Source organism: Pempheris klunzingeri, chromosome 11 (genome assembly GCF_042242105.1).
Source record: "Pempheris klunzingeri isolate RE-2024b chromosome 11, fPemKlu1.hap1, whole genome shotgun sequence".
NCBI lineage: Eukaryota > Metazoa > Chordata > Actinopteri > Acropomatiformes > Pempheridae > Pempheris > Pempheris klunzingeri.
Genome location: NC_092022.1, coordinates 1,282,359 through 1,307,424, shown reverse-complemented (window position 1 = coordinate 1,307,424; position 25,066 = coordinate 1,282,359). Strand labels below are relative to the sequence as shown.

At 44.9% G+C, this 25,066-nt stretch overlaps 1 protein-coding gene across 1 annotated transcript in view; it reads left to right on the top strand.

Annotated features, from left to right (window-relative positions):
- The first annotated feature begins 365 nt into the window (after positions 1-365).
- Positions 366-25,066, top strand: part of LOC139209751 (IQ motif and SEC7 domain-containing protein 2-like) — a 133,736-nt gene continuing 109,035 nt past the window's right edge. Inside the window, exon 1 of the mRNA XM_070839592.1 lies at positions 366-1,108. Within this exon, the coding sequence (XP_070695693.1) occupies positions 366-1,108 (743 nt within the window). The remainder of the gene's footprint in view (positions 1,109-25,066) is intronic.

The following is a 25,066-nucleotide window of genomic DNA, read 5'->3' as shown; positions in this document are numbered from 1 at the left end:
CTAGACCGTAGAGGTCTAGATCGTGGTTTTAGGTTGTAGTAATTGGGTCCAAGTTCATTTCTATTGAGTTCAGGCTTCCTCTCAGTGTTTAGTCAGCTGTTCTACTATTCCTGCGTCGCCACTCTACCAGTCCCGTGCTGAATAACACTCATTGAGTTAGCTTTTGGTTCTGCACCAGCATTTTATCCAGTGCAGAAGTTTAGCATTTAGCCTCAGTGCTAGCTGGCAGTGTACAACCTGGATCTCACCAACTGTATCGGCCAACAGTGTTGAGGCTCTTAAGTTTAGACTTTAGCATCAGTAAACCTTGGTCAGTGCTCTTGTTTTGCCATTAGCCTGTGCGCTAACTCACAGACCAGCTCGTCATGGATGCTAACCAAGGCCAAGGCCAGGGCAGCCCAGAAAGCCCGAACCGGGCCGTGGAGTACCTTCTTGAACTCAACAACATCATCGAGAGTCAGCAGAAGCTTCTAGAAACGCAGCGGCGCCGAATCGAGGAGCTGGAGGTCCAACTGGACAGGCTCAGCCAGGAGAACAAGGACCTGCGTTTGGATCGGCAACCTGTTGCTCCTCCTCCACCCGCTCCTCCCCCTGAGCCTCCTCTCCCTCCTCCTCCTCCGCCGCCTCCGCCGACTCAGACCACATCGACATCCATTTCTACCAAGAATCACCACCACCACAACAGCCAACACCAAGTTCCCGTCCAGCCTCCCACCTCCATCCCCCTCCACCACAGCCACCACCACCACCTGCACCATCAGCACCACCACCACCACTCCTCAACCCACCACTCCTACAACAGCACCAACAGCACCAGTATGACTGCAGTCCCGGTTCCTGCTCTTTCTTCGGCTTCAGCACCAACCTCCATCTTGATCCCGACCCAAATCCCAGCTCCGGTCTCCTCTTCAGCCCCTGCTCCACCTCCCCCTCCTCCAATCCCACCCAGGGACCAGCCGCGGGCCCACAGCCGGCTGACCCGAGTGCCCTCCACCAGCACCGGCACCAACACCAACTTTGTGGAGAAGGAGAAGGAGAGGCTTGAGCGCCTGCACAGAGCCAATGCCTCCAACAACCACCATGCCCACACCCTCCACCACCACAAATCGTAAGTTTGAGTTTAAAATATATTTACTACAACCAAAGCCATCGTTAGCACGAGGGGAAGGCAAACCTGATCTCAGCAGTGGACTAAAAGTCTGTTCTCCAAAGGCTGGCTGACGAATATTACTGGAAACCAACAAGAATTTTGAATTTCTGCATCAAAATCTTTGGTTAAATAGTGAAACCTCAAATCTTGTGATGACGTTTTGTCATTATAGTTTTACTTTATGAGCAGAAATGACATAGGCTGCCATTTTCAAATTGGTTCAAGAGTTATCAAAGGGCACTCTGTTTCACAGCAATGAAATTACTTTTACAGAGTAGGTTTTGCCATTTCTAATGCCTCTAAACCTCGATTATGACTATTATTGGACTACTATAGAACATTGGTGTTAATAAGCATCCCTACATCAAATTTCCAAGCTTGACCTTGGCTGCCAGTCCGTCATCCCACTGTTGTGTCCGTTTTGCCAAAACTCATGTTAATCTTTGACTTTGATCGCTACTAACTTTGCAGCTTCTCTCACGCAGGTTTTGTGCAAGCCTACAAATATGTGCCCACATGCTAAATCTGACCTACAAACATCCTCTTGCTTGATTCGTAGCTGGTCGGAAAAAATGCAAGCAACAGATTTTAAGGCAAAGCTGTTTTGCTGAACAGATTTTATTGTAATGTTTATTGTAAAGTGTTTTGGAGAGTGGGAGAGGTGACTTGTAGAAGTTAAGCAGTGAAGTGTTTCTTCCTCTAAAGGAGAGGGTGCAGCTGATGCTCCTGTGCATTCTTTCTGTACTGACAGAGTGAGGCTCGTGGGTGCACACGCTTGATAAATATTCACCCCTTTATTGGCTATTAGGGCTACAGAGTGGAAGGTTGTAGTGAGAATTTACATATTGCAGGAGTGCGTGAAACTCCAGAGACGGACGAACTGAATGACTACAACATCTCTAACACTGATAATTGGTGGAGCAAAGTCTGAACAGTGTTATGTAATAGATATTTCTGCTAAGCAAGAGGATTGGTTGTTCTCACTGAGACCATGAAGAAAACATGCTCTGCTTTATGTGAAAGTGAAGTTGTTCGCTGTACTCATCACCATGGTAACCACCTCCTAGGTAGCTCAGTAGCTTCCTCTTTTGTTTTTTGCTCTTGTTTTGTTGTAATTTTGTTGCCCTGAATACACTTTCAGTCAGAACTGTATTTGCTGGCTGGAATTGGGCTTGTTGCCTGGCAACACTATCTTAGGAGCATCCCATGAAGAAATGTTGAGAGCGACGGAGGCTCGCTGCCGTCCGTGGTGGTCGTCTTTGCACACACGGCTGTGTGGCGCAGGACGCAGGGTTGCAGTTGTCCCATGCGTCTACCAGGCAGTTCCTGGTCTGTGGGAAGCGCTGGTCATGGTGATTGCTGTTGCTATGCAACTGTGGAAAACCTGTTTGAATGACAACGCTTGGGCTAACAGTTGAAATGGTTTTAACCTCGCTCTGCTCAAAGCTTAAAGCTTTGCTAAGCTCGCTCCGCTGTTGGGAACATAGAGCATCGCCTTCTCTCCACTGCAAACATGGAGAGCAAAAGGAAAGAGGCTCCCGACAGACCTGCAGGAATGACGGCTGGGGAAACGCAGTGATGACTCATGGAGACAGATTTAATAGTACTACTTCTTTGTCTTACAACCTCTCATACATGCAGCTAAAAAGTAAAATAGATTGCACATCGAGTGTGACTCAGACTTTCAGATGTGTGCTCATCTGAGGCATCTTGAAGCATCAAAGTGCAGGAGAAAAAAATCCTCCAAATCCTGAGTCAAGGGACGTTCAGGTACGACTGATATCTTGAGAAAAAGTTGACCTCAAGCTTGCAAATGATGTAACAAGAACAATGATGAAGTCTGACAGCGGTGAAGATAAGGCTGAAATCACGCAGCACAATCAGCTGCTTGCTGCCTCTTCAAGTGACTGAGTGTGATCCAATAAATCCCACACTGCACTGGGGCAGATTATGGCACGGAGGCATGACAGCATGTTGCAGAGCTGCCTACACTCGTTTCTGAGTTATTTTTCGTGTAGGGCATGATGCAGCAAAATGCAAAACACCCTCACACAGATTTATCTTGCAGCACCTCAGTCTGAAGCAGTAAAAACAAAACACACACACACACACACACACACAAGGAAGCAGCAAATATTGTAGGACTCCTGTGTTTTAAACGTCTCACAAATTAGTGCAGTGTCCATTCTGATTTATATCAGCCATGTTGCTTCCTATTGTGCTGCAAAAGCTGCATTTGCAAATATTGTGCCTCACTAAATGAAATGTATACAAAGAATGAATTTAACAATCAAATTTCGGATTATTATTTAAGGTCATCCCCAACAAACGGAAGTCAAATCAAGAATCTGGGGGGTTTGTGTTTCATAAATTCAGGTCATATTTACCCCACTGGTCCCGGTGGGCAGCAAAACTAGAGCTGCACAATTAAACTGAATGTTAATCTCCATCATGACTTTGGCTTCCCACGATAAAAAGGATGTGATTGACTGCAATATTGATGAGATGTTTTGGCTTCACTTTTTGGGAGCTGTCACGCTGCACCGTGCAGCGGCTTTCATTCAGAAAAGGTCCTGAATGCTGCAGTTGTAGTTCAGAGAAGAGGAGCGATGAACAACCAAGAGCAGATGGGCAAAACAAAAACGAAATACTGGAGCAGAAGGCGAAGAGCTCGTCCCTCAAAATGCTTCTTCATCCACTGTTTGGAAGTATTTTGGATTTAGGGCCGTGATGTTGAGCAGGAACAAACCGTTTGCAAAGAGCGTTTGAGACTTTTGTTTGTGCTGCAAAGCAACAAAGCAATATATTTAACTTGTTCAGTCGCCTCCGAAAACATCACAAACTGCAGTACAACAAATGCATGACAACTAACTAACTAATTAACTAACTAACTAACATCCATAACCGAGACGCAGTGCAGTGCCTCACCGTGTCCATCAGCTCCTGCAGACAGACTGAAATAACCGAAGCATTCGCATGTTTTCACTCATAAAAAGTAAAAGCAGTGTTGATTTAGTTTTGGGTAAAAGTTTGCTTCTGTTGTGAATCAGGATCACATTTAGTTTGATGCACATTAGCAGGAATGTAGCACAACATGGGAGTGAAAGCAAACCTGTTTATCTAAAATCAGTGCAGTAATCGTAATAAATAATTGTGATCTTGAGTATCTGCTGTTCAAAATGATCATAGATATGGTTTTGGCCATCATGGAGCAGCCCTAAGTGAAATTCAGGCAGGTTTTTAATTTGCTCTGAGAAGATGGATGGATGCCACGGAGGGTCAAATCTGCACACAGCAGCCCGAAGTAGACAGACATCTTAACTGGGGTGCAGTAAATGAAATAAAAAATGCAAACCAGCAGTATGATCCGTGAATGTTTTCTATTAAAGATTCACGAGTGAAGGCGAGGAAAGTGTGAACTGATGGTCCTGTAGCCCTGAGGTTAGCCGCATGCAGGGGTGGGGGGGGGGTGGGGGGGTGGGGGGTTCCTGACAGACAAACCGGTGAATTTACCTCTGCGAATAACCAAGTTATGATTCCAGTTCTCCGACCCATGTGATGTACGTAGACATTATGCAGATGATTTTTTCAGTCCTCGGATGCTATAAACACAAGTGACTGTGACGATGCCATCACCGCCATTAGACATCAGAGCTGTGACTTCCTATTGATCTGACGGGGGGAGACTGACGGAGAACAGTTATGGTAATGACCAGAGAGTGATGCTCCTCTGCAGTGTGGCTGTGGAGGAGTCAGATCTGTAGGATTCACATGAAGAAAAGAGAGAAATTCAGAGAGGATGCATCCTTCACTTTTCTGCTCACTTCTACCAATCTCTTTCTTTCTTTCTTTCTTTCTTTCTTTCCTCCCCCACCCTCCCCCATCTCGTCCTGGAGGTAACCTGTGATCCTGTATATGGATACATGATCTGGACACACTAAGAACTGTATGAGAAGTGTACACATTAGGTGGGCGGAGCTCTAGGAGCCTCTAAGGCTACGGTTCACTTGGCTAACGTTGCTTAAAGCCAACGCTGCCGTCAGAGAGCATCGTCGGCGTCGGGGTCGAGGTGTTCAGGGAAGATCTTCATTGTTAGACCAACACGTGTCATCAGGGGAATCTATGAAGTTTCCTCTGATCCACATTAGATGTCCAGATGCAGATCATCACCAGGAGGAGGTGGCGTTTGTTCTCTCTCTCTGACCCCGTTTTTGTAAACAGCGCAGACATCTCGTCCTCTGTGTGCTGATGACGATAACAGGAGTGTAAATGAGCTCCGTCAGCAGCACTGCTGCACCAAGTGTGTGTGTGTGTGTGTGTGTGTGTGTGTGTGTGTGTGTGGTTTTGAGTCCTGCCCAGTGTAGATGCCCTGCCAGTGTTCTCAATGTGTTAAAACACATAAACAAAAATATCTCAGTTTGTTTAGTGTGTTTCTGGTGATTCCGCCGCTCGTGTCCAGCTGTGTATCTGCAGCACGTCCTTGTGGGTTTGTGTAGGAGCTCAAAGTCTTGACTCCGTTGTTCACTGGAGGTCATTGAAAGCTCCTGAGCTAAACATGTTTCCACCGACAAACGGCACCAATAAAGCAGGAGGCGAACAAATGCGCGTCTGTTTAAGGAGGCCAGTTGCTGGATATGTACTTTGTTAGCAAACTCTCACATGTGCTGCAGCTTCCACTTTCTGTTAGTTCACTTTCAGCATGAACAAGAACAAGTGACAAACTGTTTGTGACCACATCTTGGATTTCACGCAGACCTGCTGACCATGAAATACAGAATCCTCAGTTCAGTTCAGTTCAGTGTGTAAATTCAACCGAACTTCAACATGATGCCGGCTGCAGTCCTGGTTATCATCAGTGCTTCTCCTCACACGTCCTCACCTGAATGTGGTGAGTTCAGTTCATCACTTTCGTCCGGCTCACCTTCATTTGCACTGACGTCATCGATTGCTTAGAGCTCATGGTGTTTGTGAAGGTTTCGTATCCCTCCGCCTCTCAAAGCAGTAGTTAGTTTGTAATAAAGAGCTCAATCCTCCCTCCATCCTCCTCACCCTCTCTCTCTGCCTCTCATCTTCCTGACCGCAGATGAACCTCACCCCCAGTTGGAAGATTAAACGCGTCTGGATCAATATGTTAGAATCTATCAGGGCCATAGATCAGCGTGTTTATCGATCTCCCATTGATCTGTTTTAATCCATGACTCCCGTTTCTGAGGTGTGCATCAGACCAGCTGTAGATTATCAGCAGCGTGACTCACCGTATAACACACGAAGGCAACTTTGATGAAGCACCGTGTCAGACCACAGTCAGACAAACTTATGGATCCGTCTTTGTGTCTCTAAGTTTAAGCTGAAGTTGCTGGAGCTTAGCTCAGTTGCAGAACATAGATGGGATCAAGTAGCTTCTGTGAGAAGAAGCAGGAAAAAATATGTTTTACAGCTGGCTTGGAACTACTTTTTCCAACCCATGCATGTTTCTATACATCCATTGCGGCCGTGTTTGTTAGTCAGTAAATAAACATGTGGCTTCTACAGTGTGTTGGTATTTAAACCCATCAGCACTTAAGCTAAGCTAGGCTAATCGTGTTAGCGAACGTACCTTCAAACTGTGCCATCTCTTTTTTTATCATGGCTCAGCCAGGAATCTTCAAAGGTTGACATGGATTTATTTTTCACTGTTGTCTCTTCTGAGGAAAATTAACATTCAGTAGATTATTTTTAGCCACACTAGCTCTAGGGACGGTAATGTAGGTCAGGCGGTCCACGACTTTGGTCTAGACTTAAATATCTTTGGACAGATTGGCCTAAACTAATGTTTCAGACGTTTAAGATACCCAGACAATGGGTTGTAACAACTATTGATCCTCTGACTTTTCCTCCAGCACCACCTGCAGGTCAGATTTTCATTTGCCCAATACTTTAATTTCTGCAGAACTAGTCAGCCTCTGCTGCACTTTGTGTCTGTTACTAATTAGAAAGTGTTGCATGCTAACACACAACGGTAAGATGGTGAACATGGTGAACATCAGCAGGTCACTGTGAGCTGCTAGCATGGCTGTAGACTGTAGACAGGTCCAAAGGGACAGACCCTGGGATGTAGAATAGAGCTGGACACAGAGTTAACTGAGGGTTTGGCTCAACCCATAGAGGCCTCTGCTGTAGACTCAAGCTTTTTAAAAATGCCTCATAGAAGAAAAGTCTCTCAAATGAGCCTTGAAATAAAGAGAAGTTTAGTCTTCTAAGTGAGAGATGGACCACACTGACGTCAGACTGCTTCTTAAAAAAAGGACGCTGCTATAAAGCTGATGAAGAGCACGTTCCTGAAACTATTTCTCTCTCTCTTCTTTCTTCAGTTTCAGTGAGACATCTTAATGAAACGCTTTCTCAGCCCATCATTTAAAATCTCCTCAGATCCTTCAAAATGATCTTTTTGCTATTAAGAATACGTTTTAATCACATTAAATCGTGTCTTAAATCATCTCCAATCCTGCTTAAACGCAGCAAGTCACACAAACTCAAAATCTCTTAATAACACTTGTCCCCTCCGGCTCACCGTAGTCACCCTGCAACTCACACAATCTAATTAGAGAGAGTGTGTGTGTGTGTGTGTGTGTGTGAGAGAGAGAGAGAGAGACGGGAGTTAGATGATATCAGTCTTGTTGATAGATGGTGTAATCATTCTACGAGTGACCTGGATGTTGACACACACACACACACACACACACATTCTTGTCTTTCTATCATTGTGAGGGCACTCACTGACGTAATGCCCTAACCCCCCCCCCCCAAACCCAGCCCCTTATCTTCACCTAAGTCTAAACTTAACCTTATAGCCAAGTCTTAACCCTCAAACAGCCCTTGGAAGTTGTGAGAACAGGGCAAAATGTCCTGACAACCAGGATGTAAAACCAATTATACCAGTATACACACACACACACACACACACACACACACATCATGTCGTTCTCCCTCCCTCTGTCAGTCCGTCTGTCTGTTATATTTGGCAACATGGAAATGAGACATGGAGCTGGCTGGTGGTGGTAAAGGGTGTGTGTGTGTGTGTGTGTGTGTGTGTGTGTGTGTGTGTGTGTGTGTGTGTGTGGGGTGGGGGGTGGGGGGGCGGTCCAGGAGGAGGGATAAATGCTGCGTTCTCATGGCAACAGCTCGGCTGCGGTGGAGGAGGCGGAGGAAGGAGAAAGTGTCGGTGGTTTCGTAACAGCAGACACACTCGGCTCCTCTGCAGCTTTTCCAGCCCCTCGCTCCCTCCCTCCCTCCCTCGCTCCCTCCCTCCCTCGCAGACACATTTGCATTTTGGGCCGAGTCGCCCTGATGCACAGTGACATCACCGAGCAGGAAGGAAAACACGTCGACAAACAAAGCTGCAGCATGCTGCCGTGCTAACATGCTAACTTACCGTCTCACTCACACAATGAGGGGGGGGTTCACTCCTCCTGCTCCGGTCGCAGCAGGTCGGTCGTGTTGGTGCAGCTGCTGGTCACATGTGGGCCTGCTTGATATTTACTGTTTGCACTCATGGCCCCATAACCTGCTCCTGGGGGGGGGGCTGCTCCAACACACCTGATTCAAATGAATGGGTTGTTATCAGGCTTGTGCAGAGCTTGCTGGTCACTTCAGTCAGGTGTGTTGGAGCAGGGAAACATCTAAAGATGCAGGACGGTGCCCCCCCCAGGTGCAGGATTGGGAAACACTGCCTTAGAAAATGTTTTGAGTCCTTGCATAGAATAAATATTTACATCCAACAGAGCTTCCTGTTCCTTTTTCCCCTCCACATAGAATCACAGGAGCCTGTTGATCAGTAGGGGAACCCCCCCCCCCCCCCCCCTGTCTTTAGGGATATCATAGGAGCTCTTGAGGGCAGCAGTGTGTCTCTGTGATCCTTGTCACTTTGATCATGAAGCACTGTGCTATAGAGAATATAGTCTAAAATATAGTATAGAGCTGACAGGGGGGGTGGGGGGAGGGCTGGACTGAGAGAAAAAGGCACAAATATAAATCCATCTGCGACTTCAGCACCACAGACAGCGCCACCCCCTCATCAATTCTCCTACCGCCTTTGATAATGTAATGCCAGTGTAGGTTTACGTTGTGCCCATCAGTAACGTCTTCTCCCAGTGTGGTCGTACGGCATCACACACACACACACACACACACACACACACACACACACACAGACTCCATAGATGGTTAAATATGTGCCAACAAAGAGAGTAAACAGGAAAAGTAAGGAGTAAAGTTTTGCCAAGGGCATTGAAGACCTTTTTCTTTTCGGAGCACACTTTCCTCGTTGTTACCTCACTGACACTCTGCAGCCTTTACGGGGGCCCTGCACTGCTTTTATTCTGCTAATAAGTCATTTGTTCTGCACCGTGCAGCCCAGTCAGGGTAGAGTGTGTGTGATTTGTAAAGGTTTAGATGGTGCCTGTGTCGTAGTCCGTGCAGGGCTGAGTGTCACAATACCGACAACTACAACAAGTTCTTCTTTACTTTTCTTTAGTCACGCAGTTTCAGCTTTAAATCATAATTTCTGCAGTTTTAGACTTTATTTAGACAAACTTTCTGTGTGCCTGCCGACAATATTTGATATTTAACAGTTCAGAACAAAAAGAGCAGTTTTATTCCCCATAATGAGGTATAACAACAAGTATTTGAACTCATATCAGCCTCACATAGCGCTGTCTGTATTAAGTCTTGTAATATGTGTTCATTTGTAAGCGTTTAGGTGCATAACAGCATATTAATCAGCGTGTGTTGTAAAGGCTGATATATTTGGCAGCACAGCACACAGATGGCACAGACAATATTCTGGCAGCCAGGTGATGTAAAGATGTGAGTTTTGTTTCACAGCGCGTCTGTCCAGCTCCACACTGAAGCGCAGATTTGAGGGAAAAGACGCAGGCTTTACTGGTGAGGACGCATCCACTGTGTCAGGAGGAGGAGACTCACCGTGCTGCTTCAGGGACAGTTGGAAACTTCCATTCCCTCTAGATGTTTAGTCAGTCCACATATCAAGCCTCCATCCAGTGAGACAACACCAGCACCAACCAGTAGGATGGACGTACAGGATAATAATGAGACATCAAGTCAGCTGAAAAAGGAAAATCTGATCTAAAGAGCCCGATTAGGAGTAAAAAAGAGAGAGAGTAGAAGTAACCTGATCACATGATTAATGCAGGAACAGCCAATCAGAAAAAAAAAAAAAAATTATGAAGTGAAACTGGGACCCCCCCCAGTCCAAGTCCTTCAGCGTGTGTTGATCCTGTACCTGGAAATATTTAATATCTGACTCACTGACAAAGCAGCTGTAGCTACTTCATCTGACACGCCTTGAACGTAGGTTCAAAAGTATTTATTGAACTTATTGGAGTTTAGATCATTTATCTGATGCTCCTCCTGAGACACAGAGGACAGATCAGCGCTTGATCTGGTTTCCTTTAGCCGATACTGGTCCATTAAAATGTCCCACTATGATACGTACGACTGTGAAACATGAGAGAATGACAAGTAGCCTCCAACCATATAAACCCGGGGGGGGGTCCAAGTTTGTGTCCATTCCTCTGTGGCCCATGGGGGTAACCTGCAGTCATGATGGGTGAAAAAACAACAAAACAGCCTCCTACAGAAGTGACATTCATGTGTTGATGATGATGATTTCACTACACGGGGAAAAGACTTAAAGGACGAGGGCATGGTGATCAGGTCAGCAGCTTCCCCGAGCTTATCTGAGGCTCTGCAGTGGGTGAGACCGTCCTGAACGAGGTAGCGACCGTCCTGCCGTTGCATTTAATGGAGGGGCTCTCTTCAGAGCTGTCTTTTTATTTTCATCCATTCTTTTGGTCAGGATTGGACATCCAAGAGATCGTAAAACAAGCAGAGCGTCCGAGGAAATGGGGCAGTGTGTGTGTGTGTGTGCGTGTGTGTGTGTGTGTGTGTGCGTGTGTGTGCAGTATCTCCTGTGTCGCTGGTAGAAAATGTCTGCTGCCGTGTGTCTCGGTCTGATGACATCGCCGGTAATCCATCCACTCCTCTGCAAAACCCAAGAGGACAGTCGCACTGCATGCTGGGAAGGGAAGCTGCCAGCGAACGTTGTTCTGTGTGTGTGAAGAGAAAAACCCTCTTCAAGCTGTTCAGTGTCATCGAGAATATGAAACAGTTTGAAGTGCGTTTGTTCTCTCAGAGAGAGGGAGTGTTGTAATGAAAGGACTGTGGGCTGTGGAAGATGTCCACTGTGACATCCGGTGTGTCGACGTGTGTGTGTGTGACTGCTGCCAGCTGTGCGGCTGTTGGTCTGTTCAATATGTGACTTCACTGTACAATCACCAGTCATTTTACTGTTAAGTCAGCCGGGTGTGTGGACTGGCAGACTTAAGGCCGAGTCTTAAAGTTAAGTGTGTGGTTTGTCCGTTCTGGGCTCCTGTAGAAACATGGCGGACTCCGTGGCTGTAAAGGGCTCATCCTCAGGGAACGGAAACACCACAGCTCTTAGCTTCCGTCGGTTAAACACTACTGACAGCATCATTTTGAATATCCACGTGAATACAAGCTGATTTATGTCTTAATGTCCAGAATGATCAGCAAGCAAAGCCTGTCGCAGTGTTAACGTCTAGAAGCATCACTGCATGTCAGGACTAGTTGTGTCGATTGACAGTATTTGATATCCGTTATTGTGCCGTTAGTAACAAACTGTTGGTGAATTCAGGCTTTAGGTATCTACTTCCATGGCTCGTTCTCCGGCTCAGTGTTTGCTTCGTGTGCTTCCTGCTGAGGAAACTGCAGCTCAACTTTTGGCTGCACTTTCTCTGCCAGTGCGGGGCGACCAGCTCGCTCGTCCCTCTAGCTTTGTGGTGGACAGAACATGTCATTTATTGATTGCTGTCAGGCTGTTGTGAGAATTTGACAAAACTGTTTCTGATGAATATGGATACCCTGCTTTTGATATCTAAAAACTTTTTGATGATTTACAGATGTAGAAGTAGATCCGTGGAGTTAACCCGTCAGCACAGAGCACAGCCTCTGGCCCCAGTGGCCTCTCAGAGATAAAGGTGACGTGATGCTCATGGCGGCTGCTTTTCTTGTGCTTATACACACGTGGACAAAATTGTTGGTACCCCTCTGTTAATGAAAGAAAAACCCACAATGGTCACTGAAATCACCTGAAACTTACAAAAGTAACAATAAATAAAAATGTATTGAAATTTAAACAATCAAAATCAGCCATTACTTTTGAATTGTCGTTCAACAGAATTATTTAAAAAAAAAAAACTAATGAAACAGGCCTGGACAAAAATTATGGTACCCATAACTTAATATTTTGTTGCACAACCTTTTGAGGCAATCACTGCAATCAAACGATTTCTGTAACTGTCAATGAGACTTCTGCACCTGTCAACAGGTATTTTGGCCCACTCCTCGTGAGCAAACTGCTCCAGTTGTCTCAGGTTTGAAGGGTGTCTTCTCCAGATGGCATGTTTCAGCTCCTTCCACAGATGTTCAATGGGATTTAGATCTGGGCTCATAGAAGGCCACTTCAGAATAGTCCAATGCTTTTCTCTTAGCCATTCTTGGGTGTTTTTGGCTGTGTGTTTTGGGTCGTTATCCTGTTGGAAGACCCATGACCTGTGACTGAGACCAAGCTTTCTGACACTAGGCAGCACATTTCTCTCCAGAATGCCTTGATAGTCTTGAGATTTCATTGTACCTTGCACAGATTCAAGACACCCTGTGCCAGATGCAGCAAAGCAGCCCCAGAACATAACCGAGCCTCCTCCATGTTTCACAGTAGGGACAGTGTTCTTTTCTTGGTATGCTTCATTTTTGCGTCTATGAACATAGAGTTGATGTGCCTTACCAAAAAGCTCCAGTTTTGTCTCATCTGTCCAAAGGACATTCTCCCAGAAGCTTTGTGACTTGTCAATATGCATTTTCGCAAATTCCAGTCTCGCTTTTTTATGATTTGCTTTCAACAGTGGTGTCCTCCTTGGTCGTCTCCCATGAAGTCCACTTTGGCTCAAACAGCGACGAATGGTGCGATCTGACACTGATGTACCTTGGCCTTGGAGTTCACCTTTAATTTCTTTGGAGGTTGTTCTGGGCTCTTTGGATACCATTCGAACTATCCGTCTCTTCAATTTATCATAAATTTTCCTCTTGCGGCCACGTCCAGGGAGGTTGGCTACAGTCCCGTGGATCTTAAACTTCTGAATAACATGTGCCACTGTTGTCACAGGAACATCAAGCTGCTTGGAGATGGTCTTATAGCCTTTACCTTTAACATGCTTGTCTATAATTTTCTTCTAATCTCCTGAGACAACTCTCTCCTTCGCTTTCTGTGGTCCATGTTCAGTGTGGTACACACCATGTCACCAAACAGCACAGTGACTATTTGTCACCCTTTAAATAGGCAGACTGACTGATTATGAGTTTGAAGACACCTGCGATGCCAATTAAAGGACACACCTGAGTTAAGCATGTCCCTCTGGTCAAATTATTTTCAATCTTTTATAGAGGTACCATCATTTTTGTCCAGGCCTGTTTCATTAGTTTTCTTTTAAAAATAATTCTGTTGAACGACAATTCAAAAGTAATGGCTGATTTTCAATGGTTAATTTCCAGTAAATTTTTATTTATTGTTACTTTTGTAAGTTTCAAGTGATTTCAGTGACCATTGTGGGTTTTTCTTTCATTAACAGAGGGGTACCAACAATTTTGTCCACGTGTGTATGATTGTGACATCCAGCACAGAGCGAACGGGGCGTCTCTTCACTGTCATGGACTCGTCCTCCAGTGGTAGCGTTGGTCCAGCAGGGCTCCTGTGTTGTGGGGGAGTGACCTTAGAGAGAGGCCTGAAGGGAGGGGGAGGGTGGATGCTTTTCTCCAATGTTACAGGCTCTGCCTTCAACACAAACCCAGTTGTTTTTAGTTAGTTTATGTTGGTAGTAATTGATTCTGGTCCAAGAAGTGTTCATTGCAACAGAAGTCATGTTTGCTGCATGTGTGGAGGTGTCTGGGGAACTAGAGTCACTTCAGGTCACAAGATTAACATGACAAAGAGAGACAGTGAACGTTAACACAGCGTAAACGTGTCCCAGCAGCCCTAAAACAGGGTGCGATATGCAACAGAATCGGGTTCCTCTCAGCTCGAGAGCCCGAAACCTTCAAGAGAACGAAGAGACTGGAGCACACTGATGGATTTGCAGCCCACAATGGTGGACAGAGACATGAGACAAACACAGACAGAGTCAAACATGTGCCTTTGTTGTCGTGGGATAATTGATTGAACAAGATTTCAAACTGAGTGGATAATGGATCCAGGAGCGGGGGCCAAAGAACACAGTCATACCCTGAAGTTACAAAGATAAAATACAAAAAGTGCTGCAGCCGTCCGGTGTAATCTATCCGTGAGGGAACATTACAAATGTATTTCTTGATTTAGGCCAAAAGGCTCAACTGTCTTCCCAGAGCTTTCATTCCTTTTAAAGATGTGTTTCTTACCATTACATGGATGCGTAAAGCACTGACTAGAACAGTTTGCACAGTGGCCACAGCCGAAAGTTGCATGAAGATACTGAAATATGTTACGTGTCGGTAGTTTGATGATCATCATCAACACAAAGATCACGACCTGAGATGAAAGCACCACTTTGTATTTTCTCCATTAGTTTGTGATTTCTGAGAGTTCTCTACAACTACTGGGGCATCCAGACAAAGTTATCGTGCCGAGGAAACGGACACAAAGCGAATGTTCCTCCCACAGCAGGGAAGCTCCACCTCATCGCTGTGCAAGGAGAGGAAGGAGCCTCTTCTTCTGCTCATTTCTGGACTCATTAATGATGAATCCAACCTGTGAGGTGCTTTAAAGATGAGACACACTCCTGACAGGATAAGTATCAGCGCCAATAAACCAGGTGTGTGTGTGTGTGTGTGTGTGTGTGTGTGTGGACAGGAACTCATTCAGCTACAGGTATATACTGCATATAGATTAGATCAGAGTGAAACGTGAATCCTCTCTGCAGTGAAACTTGGTCACTGCAGCAGCAGACTAACGTGCACTGCACACCTGCATGTGAGAGCAGAAAGAGTTCATCATATGTAGGCTGATGCAGAAAATAACTGCGAACTGGACCAGCAGTCAACAGATGTGCTCGCAGCTCCTCAAGGCTTCAGTGTTCGTTACACCGCTGTGTGGTGTCCAACTAAAACTAACCAGACAGGTGGAAGTTATTAATCCATCGAGGGGTTAACTACAGTCTTCTTGGATTTAATGTGCTCATCATGGAATGAATGCTGACGTGAATATTGGTTTATATGCTGCGGTACATTTGGATGGTGCCTCACAACCTGGAAAAAAAATAAGCCTGAATCCATTCATATACACGACTATACATGAGCTCTGAGACGGTAACACCAGTCTGTGTTTAGAGATGGTGACTGGGAGGAACGTCCCGGGCCTGTTTTACGCGTCTTTACTCTACAGCCAAGCTCTACAGTGAAAATGCACACGTTAGCTAAGCTGTGATGCTAATTATCGTCAGCAAAGATCAGTGTTTCCTTTCCAGCTGCCACTGATGACACTTTTAAAAGTTGTTCTGTTTGGTATAGCAGATTGCCTCGCATCAACTTCAGGAGCTTTATTCTCTAATTCAAATTCCATTCATATCATGTTGTAATTTAAGCTCTTTTGAGCCAAGACTTTCCGTATTTGGATCAAGTGGCTAATGAAAAAGGTGATTCAGATCTAGTGACTATTTCAGATACATCTTTAATCAACATTCAGGTGAATAAAGAATCTGATGGTACATTAAAGGATCAGTTCACAGCCAAGCGAAGTGTGTCTGCCTTGAAGTTTCTCCAGCCGCCCACTGACTCCTCACCGATGAACTCTGACCCCTTCACAGCACACCTGATGTTTTCTGTTCCCGGGGTGCTATCAGCCTCTTGTCCAGGGCTATTTTAGATTTGCCCAGAGGTCCAGGACAATTGATTTGTGGTACATTCAACAGATCATCGTATGACTTCACAACGCCGCACCAATGTAACAGTCCACTTCATCTACTTGGATCACAGCGTCTCGTTGTTGTAGCGATAATGTCTCCTAGTCTGCAAAGTGTGTTACATATACTGGAGGTACATACGTGATACAAAGGGGCAAAGATCCCTTTACCACTTCCTCTTTACGATACCACAAGGGGTGATTGGGCCTGGCTGTTTCATGAGATTTGGGTGAACTGACCCTTTTAAAATATGGAAGAAGTCCTGCAGAAGGGTAGAATAGGCAGGTTTGGTGGGTTAATGTGAGCTACAGTATCTGTTCAGTACAGAGAGGTTGACAGCAGCTGTGTGTGTGTGTGTGTGTGTGTGTGTGTGTGTGTGTTTATGTGTGTGTGTGTGTGTGTGTGTGTGTGTAGGGGGGGTTGCAGCAGTGCTGAGTGCCGCAGGCTTGTTGAATGGAGCTACACTGTGGTTAAATATCAGCCTGCCCTGCACCTCTGTGTGTGTGTGTGTGTGTGTGTGTGTGTTAGTAGTCAGTCCTCTGTTTGCCATCGTGTCACTGTGTGTGCATGCACTTGCTGCAGTGTGTGTGTGTGTGTGCTGCAGGGGAAACTAGGCTAGCTGATATGAATAGAGACGTGATGAATTACCTCTCAGAGTCGAACCGCAGGACAACACCCTGGGGCCCGACTGTGTGTGTGTGTGTGTGTGTGTGTGCAGAAGCAGCTGCTGGCACAGGAAGAAGAGGCTCTTTGGGTTACTATGATAGACTGTATGAAAGAGGCACATAGCCACCGTGACGTCACTCGATGGTTTGTGGACTACCGCTTTGAAGTTTGGCTTTTTATTCGGCGTCATCTTGGGTTTTTGGAGCCAGAAGCGACCGTGTTAGGACGAGTCAGTAGCTAATGCTAGCACAAGCTAGCAACCTGGGTCAGCAAGGTGCATCCCAAATTCACTTCACTGTAACAGCTGAAGAGCGGACTGCTTGGAGTGTCTGTTAGAGCACTGGTCCAGACATTTTTAGGTGCCCAAGATGTTACAGTAAACTTTCATGAAGTGAAAAGACTCACTGTGAAAGATGAGATGAAAACAGACTGTTTAAGCGTACACAGCTCCGTGGATACACACGGCTCAGCCTCCTTCCTGATTGACAGGTTGCCATGGTAGCGCAGCATCAATCACCCTGAAGCCTCCCCTGCTTTTTGCTGGTCCAGATTTTACCAAATGACACTCGTAAAAATCAGGCTCATTTTCTCATAGACTTCCATCCAATCAGACTTCTGTCTGGAGCCTGTGGAGTCGCCCCCTGCTGGACATTAGAGAGAACGCAGCTTTAAGGCTCTTGTCAGAACCCACGTCCACTTGTTTCTCGTCTGTGGTCACTGTGAGTGAGAGAAAGAAGAATGTGTTCTGGTTCAGGCATCCTCTCAGAGCAAACTCTCATCAGATTACTACTCTTAAAGATATAGTTCCACATTTTAAGAAGCAGGGTTGTTCTCTCTCTCTCAGAGCCAGTTAGTTCCTGCACGTAAGTCCTTCAAAAATAGTTACCACATGTTAATTAATAATGTTTGTGCTAGACTAAGGTGTCCATGCCCCAAGGGTGATCACATCTTTGAAAGTTTTCTCCAAAATGTTGAACCATTACTATTGGGGAAAAAGAAATGTTCTACCAGACAGTCAGACTGCTGAAGCCTCACATTAGTTTCAGATGAACTAAACTGGAATATATTTTTGCTTACGGTGAAATTGCTCTTCAGCTTGACGTCTAGTGTGAACAGCAGGAATGATTACAGCAAGCCAAATCTGTTTTTAGCCGTTCATATGAGCACCTGGATGTTGTTGTTTAATCATTATAAAGACTGGTGCAGAGCTCTAATGATGTCTGAGGTTATTTTGACGAGAACTACTTTTTTTACTTGGAAACCATATTTCCTGTGAATAATCTAAATAAAACATATTGTCTTACTGCATGGAGGTAATCGAATGGTGCCTGATGTGACTAATGTATTACAAGATTTGTGATATTTGTTTCCTTTTTCTTTTGAATAACACATAAAGTTAACGGACATTAATGGGAGAATATTTATGATTCTGGTTCTGCTCTTGATTGTGTGTAATTCGTTTAGAGTGCATCAGCATTTAGTTAAATGGACTTATCAATTATCAATTTAGGGCTTCTTTGGGATTTGGGAAATTTGTGTGTGTGTGTGTGTGTGTGTGTGTGTGTGTGTGTGCTGTAACCTATTGGAAACAGTAAAGTAAACAGTAAGTAAACTGTGAGCAGCAGCAGAGCATCTATTTAAAACACACACACGCACACACACATGCACACAAAAAACACACATGCAGTCCTTGTTACCGTGACAACATGTTTCTTCATTTGCAACGGTTGCCCTTAACAACACTGTTGGCATGGCCTCTTTTCTGGAGCTGCTAAAACTGAAATGCAGCATCTCTCACTCTGTTGATTTCCGTCTCTCGCGCTCTCAAGCTGCATTACATGGACACTAATATTCCTCTAATGATGCGAATAACAATGTGTCTAATAACCACGTGAACAAATAAATCAATTCTTCCTGTGCATGTGCACCCCACGCAGGGGTAACGGTGACGTCTTCTTCTTCTTCTGCTATATTTCCGGCAGATTAGACCAGGAAGTGCACCAGGTTTTGAAGCCAATTTGACATTTTGGCCCAAAAAGCATTTTTCCCTGCACACAATCATCGGAAAAACAAGCGGCTGTAAAACAGTGGACACATTTTATTGAGCATCACAACCAGAAAAATGATCCATTTGATTCCCTTTGGTCAGATAACGTTCGGAAAGTTTAGAAGAGCCACTCGAGTAAATCATTTTGACAGCATTCAAGTTAGCGGCGGGCGAAGCCGGAGGTTAGCGCGCTCGGTTTATTCAGCACTCATGGATTAGATGCTCCAGAACCACTTTGTCCCTGAAGGTAGATTCTGTTCCTCTGTGTTAATTTTTGACATTTTCAAAACCAATAAGATAATAAATGAAGTTTACCACAGGAGTTACTCTCCTGTGGACTCTCCTGTGAAAATACTGTAAATGAATTAGCTTTTCTGTATTTAATTTGTATTTGTGATTTGTTTGGAAATTTCAGGAGTACATTTTTGGGAAAAGCAGCTCAGTTTAAAGGAAATTGAGCTTTAAAAACTTTACTCACATCTTTAATTTATCCATTTTACTTGTATTTTTCCCACTCTGCTCATACAAGGGTCAAAGGTCACCGCTCGATTAGATTACATGATAGTAATCTAAGCAGTGATTTGAAAGTGTGTGTGTGTGTGTGTGTGTGTTATGATGGGCTCTGACTCTGTGACAGGCAGACGTTAGATGAACTAATGAGATTGAAATGAGATTGTAATCAGATTACAGTGGCCTGTAATGTGGCAGCACTGGGCTGAGGACAGGCAGGAGGCATGATGGGTAATGTCTCATTATGTATCTAACGCTGTATTTTATCTAATTATAGAAAAAACTTCAGTAGATTTAGAAATACCAAAGAAACGTTAATGTTGTACCTTTGATAATGTTTATTTGCTTCATCGCGTTCGTCGTTTGGCCCAAAACTTTGTTCAGATCAGTAGAACTTTATTTTGAATTGTTTAGACATCCAAAACTTTGTAAGGGTACTGAACATGTCAGGGTTAAGAAGTGATGCATTTCTAATACTAATAAAGCCGAACCATGTGTGATGTAGTCAGAAACATGAGGTGCTTTATACTTTGAAGTTAGAATCACTAATATTTTCATTTGAATAAATGTCTAAACTGTCTGTAGCTGAACGAGGTGACACACTGATGAAAGCTCTTACATTTGTAGCTCCCAGGAAACATCACAAGCGGCGAACAGTTCGGCAGAAGCCCTTTTTAGAGATCAGAGATCGCGCAAGTGAAGATCGCAGTGAAGAAGACTGAGCTTTGGAGCAAAAGGGGCATGACGTGTAACATAACATCACTGGGGGTCTGGTATCATCTTGTCCTGCAAGAACAATGATGACCTCCCGTTCTGTCTAAGTTTCTTTCGAGGGAGAACAATGGCGCAATATTCCCACTTTTAAAGGGTCGTATAACAAGCTCTGTCTTCAACTCTTCTTTGCGTGAAGCAGCGTAACATTAGTGTTTTCTCTGCCTGCATTGTGAGTAAACGGCTACAACAGCTGAGCAAAGTAAAGGTCGATGACTTCAGACCAAAAAGGTCCCACAGGCGACACACTTCATCTCCAGTAGGAGGGGAACAGAGAGCGAGACAGAGATCTTCAAAGTTGTACTTTGATCTAATGTAGTGTTAGCTCAGCAGCTAAAGTGGAGACGAAGAGCTGTCAGTTTAGATGATGTCCAGTGTGGAGGAAGAATAAGTGCTAATACCAGACTGAAAAAATACTCCACTACAGGTAAAAGTCCTGCGCTGACAATGTTGCTTCAGTAAAAGTGTCAGTATCAGCAGGAAAATGTAGTTTAAGTATCAAAAGTAAAAGTAGTGGAGCAGAAAAGTTTCCCCCTGTGTCTGTTGTACTGTTATATCTCCTATCAGTAGATTATTGTTCCTCATCATTGATGGAAAAGCAGGATTTGACTGATTATTTTTGTTTGTAAAAACGGTGAAAATAGTGAGAAATGACATCACAATGAGCCCAAAGTGACTCACATACAAACCTCATCGTGTCCAAAGATCAACATTATTAAAACCACATTTAAACCATTCAAAGGAAATTAATATCATAATGATTAATAACAAGATAGTTGCTGATTAATTTTCCTTTAATCGATTAATCTGCTAATCTAGTCGTACATTTTCGTATGTTTTCTGTGTGGAATTGTTTCATGTATTAACTGTTGACTAAAGCTGTCAGATAAGTCGGAGTCAGCAGGAGTCAGGAGCAAAATGTACTTAATATTTACCTCGAGTACTTGAGTAAATGTACTTTCCACCACAGAAGATTGAGGTCCAATGTGTACAGACAGGAAGTGGACTAACACACTGTTGGTTTGGGTCTTTTGTCATCCTTTAAAAGGCCCGGTGTCGTTCTAATGGTGATGAAGTGAAGCCGTTTGGCCGTTAAAAAGCAGAAGACACAGGAGTCACAGTGACGGCTGTTTGGTTTATTTGCTCTCGGTCTCTTTCTCTCTCCACTGCATGGGATGTTTGTGGGTCTGAGATGCATCTTATTATATCACTCCATCTCCTTTCCATCCACCCAGTGTTTGGCTATGAGGAAAATCCATCGTGTTACCATGTGGAACAGCTCACAGTGAGGTGGAGGCACGTCTCCGGTCTGGAGGATCCGTCCCGACGAGCGCGGGCGCAGCTTGTGCGCTGACTTGAGGGATTTAGTCTCAGATTGAGTGAATTTGTCTGAGGCAGGTGGCAGAAGTCGTGTAGACTGCAGGAGCCCTCGCGCTTGAAAAGATGAGATGATTGGCGACGAGAGGATTTTCCTCCGTACGAGATCGTGTGTTAATGCGCTGCAGAGAGAGCAGCTGCTGTAGTGACGCTGTTTCCTGCAAAAAAGTTACTGCAAACAGTGGAAGTAATGGAGTACTGTGTGTTCTCAGCTCTATTACACACACAGACACACCCTCAGTACCTGAAGTGGCCTATTCAATGCTTACATAAGCCCTTTGACATTTTGAAATTGCACACTATGATTGTACACACACACACAAACACACACAAACACACACAAACACACACACACACACACACACAGAGGATAATTATTAAATTATTTTGCAGTTTACATAAGAGCTGTTAAAGCGGCACACAGCCTCTGCCTGCTGCCTTCTATCATCTATCCGTCTCCCATCGCTAATGACTGAAAGCTAACGGCAACTCCTCGTGTCAGCGTTTCAGCTGTTGCCGTGGGAAACGCACATTCACAGGCGGCTGGAGGCTTGGGTCAGCGTTTCCACTGACGTGTTAGATAAAGGTTTTCATCGTCGTCTAAAACAAATAGTAGAAAATAGGAGAATGCGCTCGATAGCTGCGGCATCGTTGGAGATGACGTGTCCTCCTACAAACTTCACTCTGAGTTTGAATAAACTAAAATAAATATAAACACATTTTAAGGAAATAAGGCTACAGACATAGATCATGGAGTATAATTAGCCTAGCTTAGCACAAAGCCTGGAAGCAGCAGGGGACTGCTAGCTTAGCTCCATCACAGCAGAAACGATTCCAGCCACCTTTAACCCATTCTGTATTATCTGACGTACTTCTGCACCGGCCTGTGTGTTCAGCGAGGCAACAATGATCTTGCAGCACATGAAGAAAGTAAGATACTAAGTAAGGATTTCTTAAAAAGCCCTCTAAAGAGATGCCCCGAGAGATGCTCTGTTTCCTACTCCATCGCCCATAGACATAGTACATAACAAGTGGGCGTAGCCCAGAAAAGAAATGCCTCCACCAAATAAGAGAACACACTTCAGAAAACGTGCACCTTTATTAGAAGTGTCAGTACGTCACTGTGCAACTTTGGTACAACAATAGAAAGTTTGACTTGAAAAATCAGTTGGGTCAGGTGTTCTGTTCTCTCTTCTTCATCAAATGTCCTTCGCTTTACTGAGCTTCAGTAGAACTGGCTCCGAGCAGAGCTTTAGGGCTGGACCGCGGTACCTTGGTGTGCAGACTCCGGCTCCAGGTTGGTGCATCTGGGATATTTTGGCTTTATTTTTGTACAGCAGGAGGAGGCGGTGACACGTCGTCACCAACAACAGGGTACATGTGCCTTTACTTAAAGAAACGTGAGCAGCAGTGATACAGCGGGTGTGAAAAGGAGGGGACCAATTACCTCCACCGTGATGTCACAAGTTTAGAATAATGAGAAGGAGGCAGCACTTAATTTGACACTGAAGTATGGATTATTGATCTGAAAATAACTGATGATAGCAGTCTGACCTGTGTCACATTCTGCAGTGCTTCTCTCTCTCTCTCTCTCTCTCTCTCTCTCTCTCTCTCTCTCTCTCTCTCTCTCTCGCTTTCTCTGTTTGGATCTGTGTCTCTCGCCCTCTGCAGTATGGTAGCAGTATGGTAATGAATGGCCCCAGCCTGCTCTGCAGTGGTAGCAGCTCGCTCACTCCATACTAATACATCTGGTACACTGCCTGGGCTGAGAGAGGGAGGGAGGAAGGGAGGGGGGAGACAGAGAGGTGTGGGGGGGGGTGCTTTACTCTGGCTTGGTGTGGAAAGAAAGAAAGAAAGAAAGAAAGGAAGAAGTGTGTTTAAAGACGTCACCCTGAATGCAGAAGTTCCTGACCTTCTTATTTTAGGTCTGAAAGTATTTGTTACTGCAGCTTCTCACAAAAGAGACTTTTGGCTGTTTGGGCTTCTCACCTGTTTATTAAAGGGCCGCTCACACCCCCACAGAGCGAAAGGCCTGATGCCATGAGCCTCGTTTCCATCAACATGTTTTTAAGCTCGTTTTGAGGTGTTGCTTTGAGGTTGTGCTTGTATTTCTTTTATTTGAACACTGACACGGCGAACAGTCAACTCACACGACTGATCAGCTGTTTCCGCGTCGGCGTCGGCGTCTCGGCCCTCTGCTCGTGTATTAGAATCATTACATCTTCTCCTGACTGCATGAAACCTGACCAGCACCAGTAGTGATTAAAGAAGAATCACACAGTGAAAACAAAACCATAAAAAAAACAAGTCCGCTCTCGTCACAGCCTTTTACTTCTTCTTCTCTGTTTGACACAGCCGGTGGCCTGAACCTCCAGCCTCTGTCACAGCTGCACTTTGCAAAGCCGAGTTCATTCACTCAAGGCTAGTTGATAGAAACGTGCCTAATTTCTTTTTTCCATTCGCAAAGTTTACTACTAGCAGGGCAAGTTGGTAAACTGCTGCAGGTGGCAGCTAACTGCTAACGCACTAGCTATTTAGGATATGTTAGAGCTTTGTTCTCAGGATTCCACATAGATTAAATCATTCAACTTAGCTTGCAAACCATCAACTGCTGTCTTATAACTGCGTGCATCAGTTTACACTGCAACAGAGGGAGTTAAACTGAAGTGGATGGTGACACACAGCTAACAGGCTACGATATTTTCCTCCATCGGAGGTGCAGACGTGAAATATTTGCATGGATCTGCTTTGCCTTCATGAGAAAATACACTGATTTGGGGGATTTCTACTTTAAATGCTGGTGCAACCAAGTCTGTAGACTCACATTTTACCTGTCTAACTGATTTTTACTGTGTAACAAACACAAGTAAAAAGTAAAGTTATTAGATCAAACCACAAAAAACTCATTTCTAGGTTCCTACATTCGTCGGTTTTAGCACCACCTAATCAGAAAACCAACATCAGCATCATTTTTCCTCCATGTGCAGTAATTGTAGTGTGCAGTTAGTCACTGACAGCTAACGTTATATAAGTTCATAGCAGCACAGAGGGTCAGCAGGACGTTCCATTCAGTGGAGTCTGTGTATATCAGCCTGGGCTTACACTGTGCATCCTGCTCTGTGTCACAGTGTGCGTTCAGGCAGCGTGGCATACATCACGCCTGCAGCTATACGGAGTGACAGTGAGTGTGCAGCCGTGCAGCGGACCAGCAAACTGTCACATCACGGCGAGTGGGATGTAATGCGAGGAATAAGGTCTCAGCTTGGTGAAGCGTGGACGCAGCTCCTCCGGCTGATCTGCAGCACTCGGCTCTGTGTAGAAACATTGGAGGCGCCGCTGCTACCATAACTTTGACCATGTTGGGAGACGGCAGCTGTTAAATCTGTTTAGCCCGGGGATAACCTAAGTGTACGGCTGCAGGGAGCCCAGTTGTTTCCTAAAATCGAGGGTTGACGACACGTAACCTGTTTTTGTTTCTTTGTTGGGATAATCCGGTCCTGATCTGATTGAAGGACTGGGCCAAGAAACAATGTTTGTTAT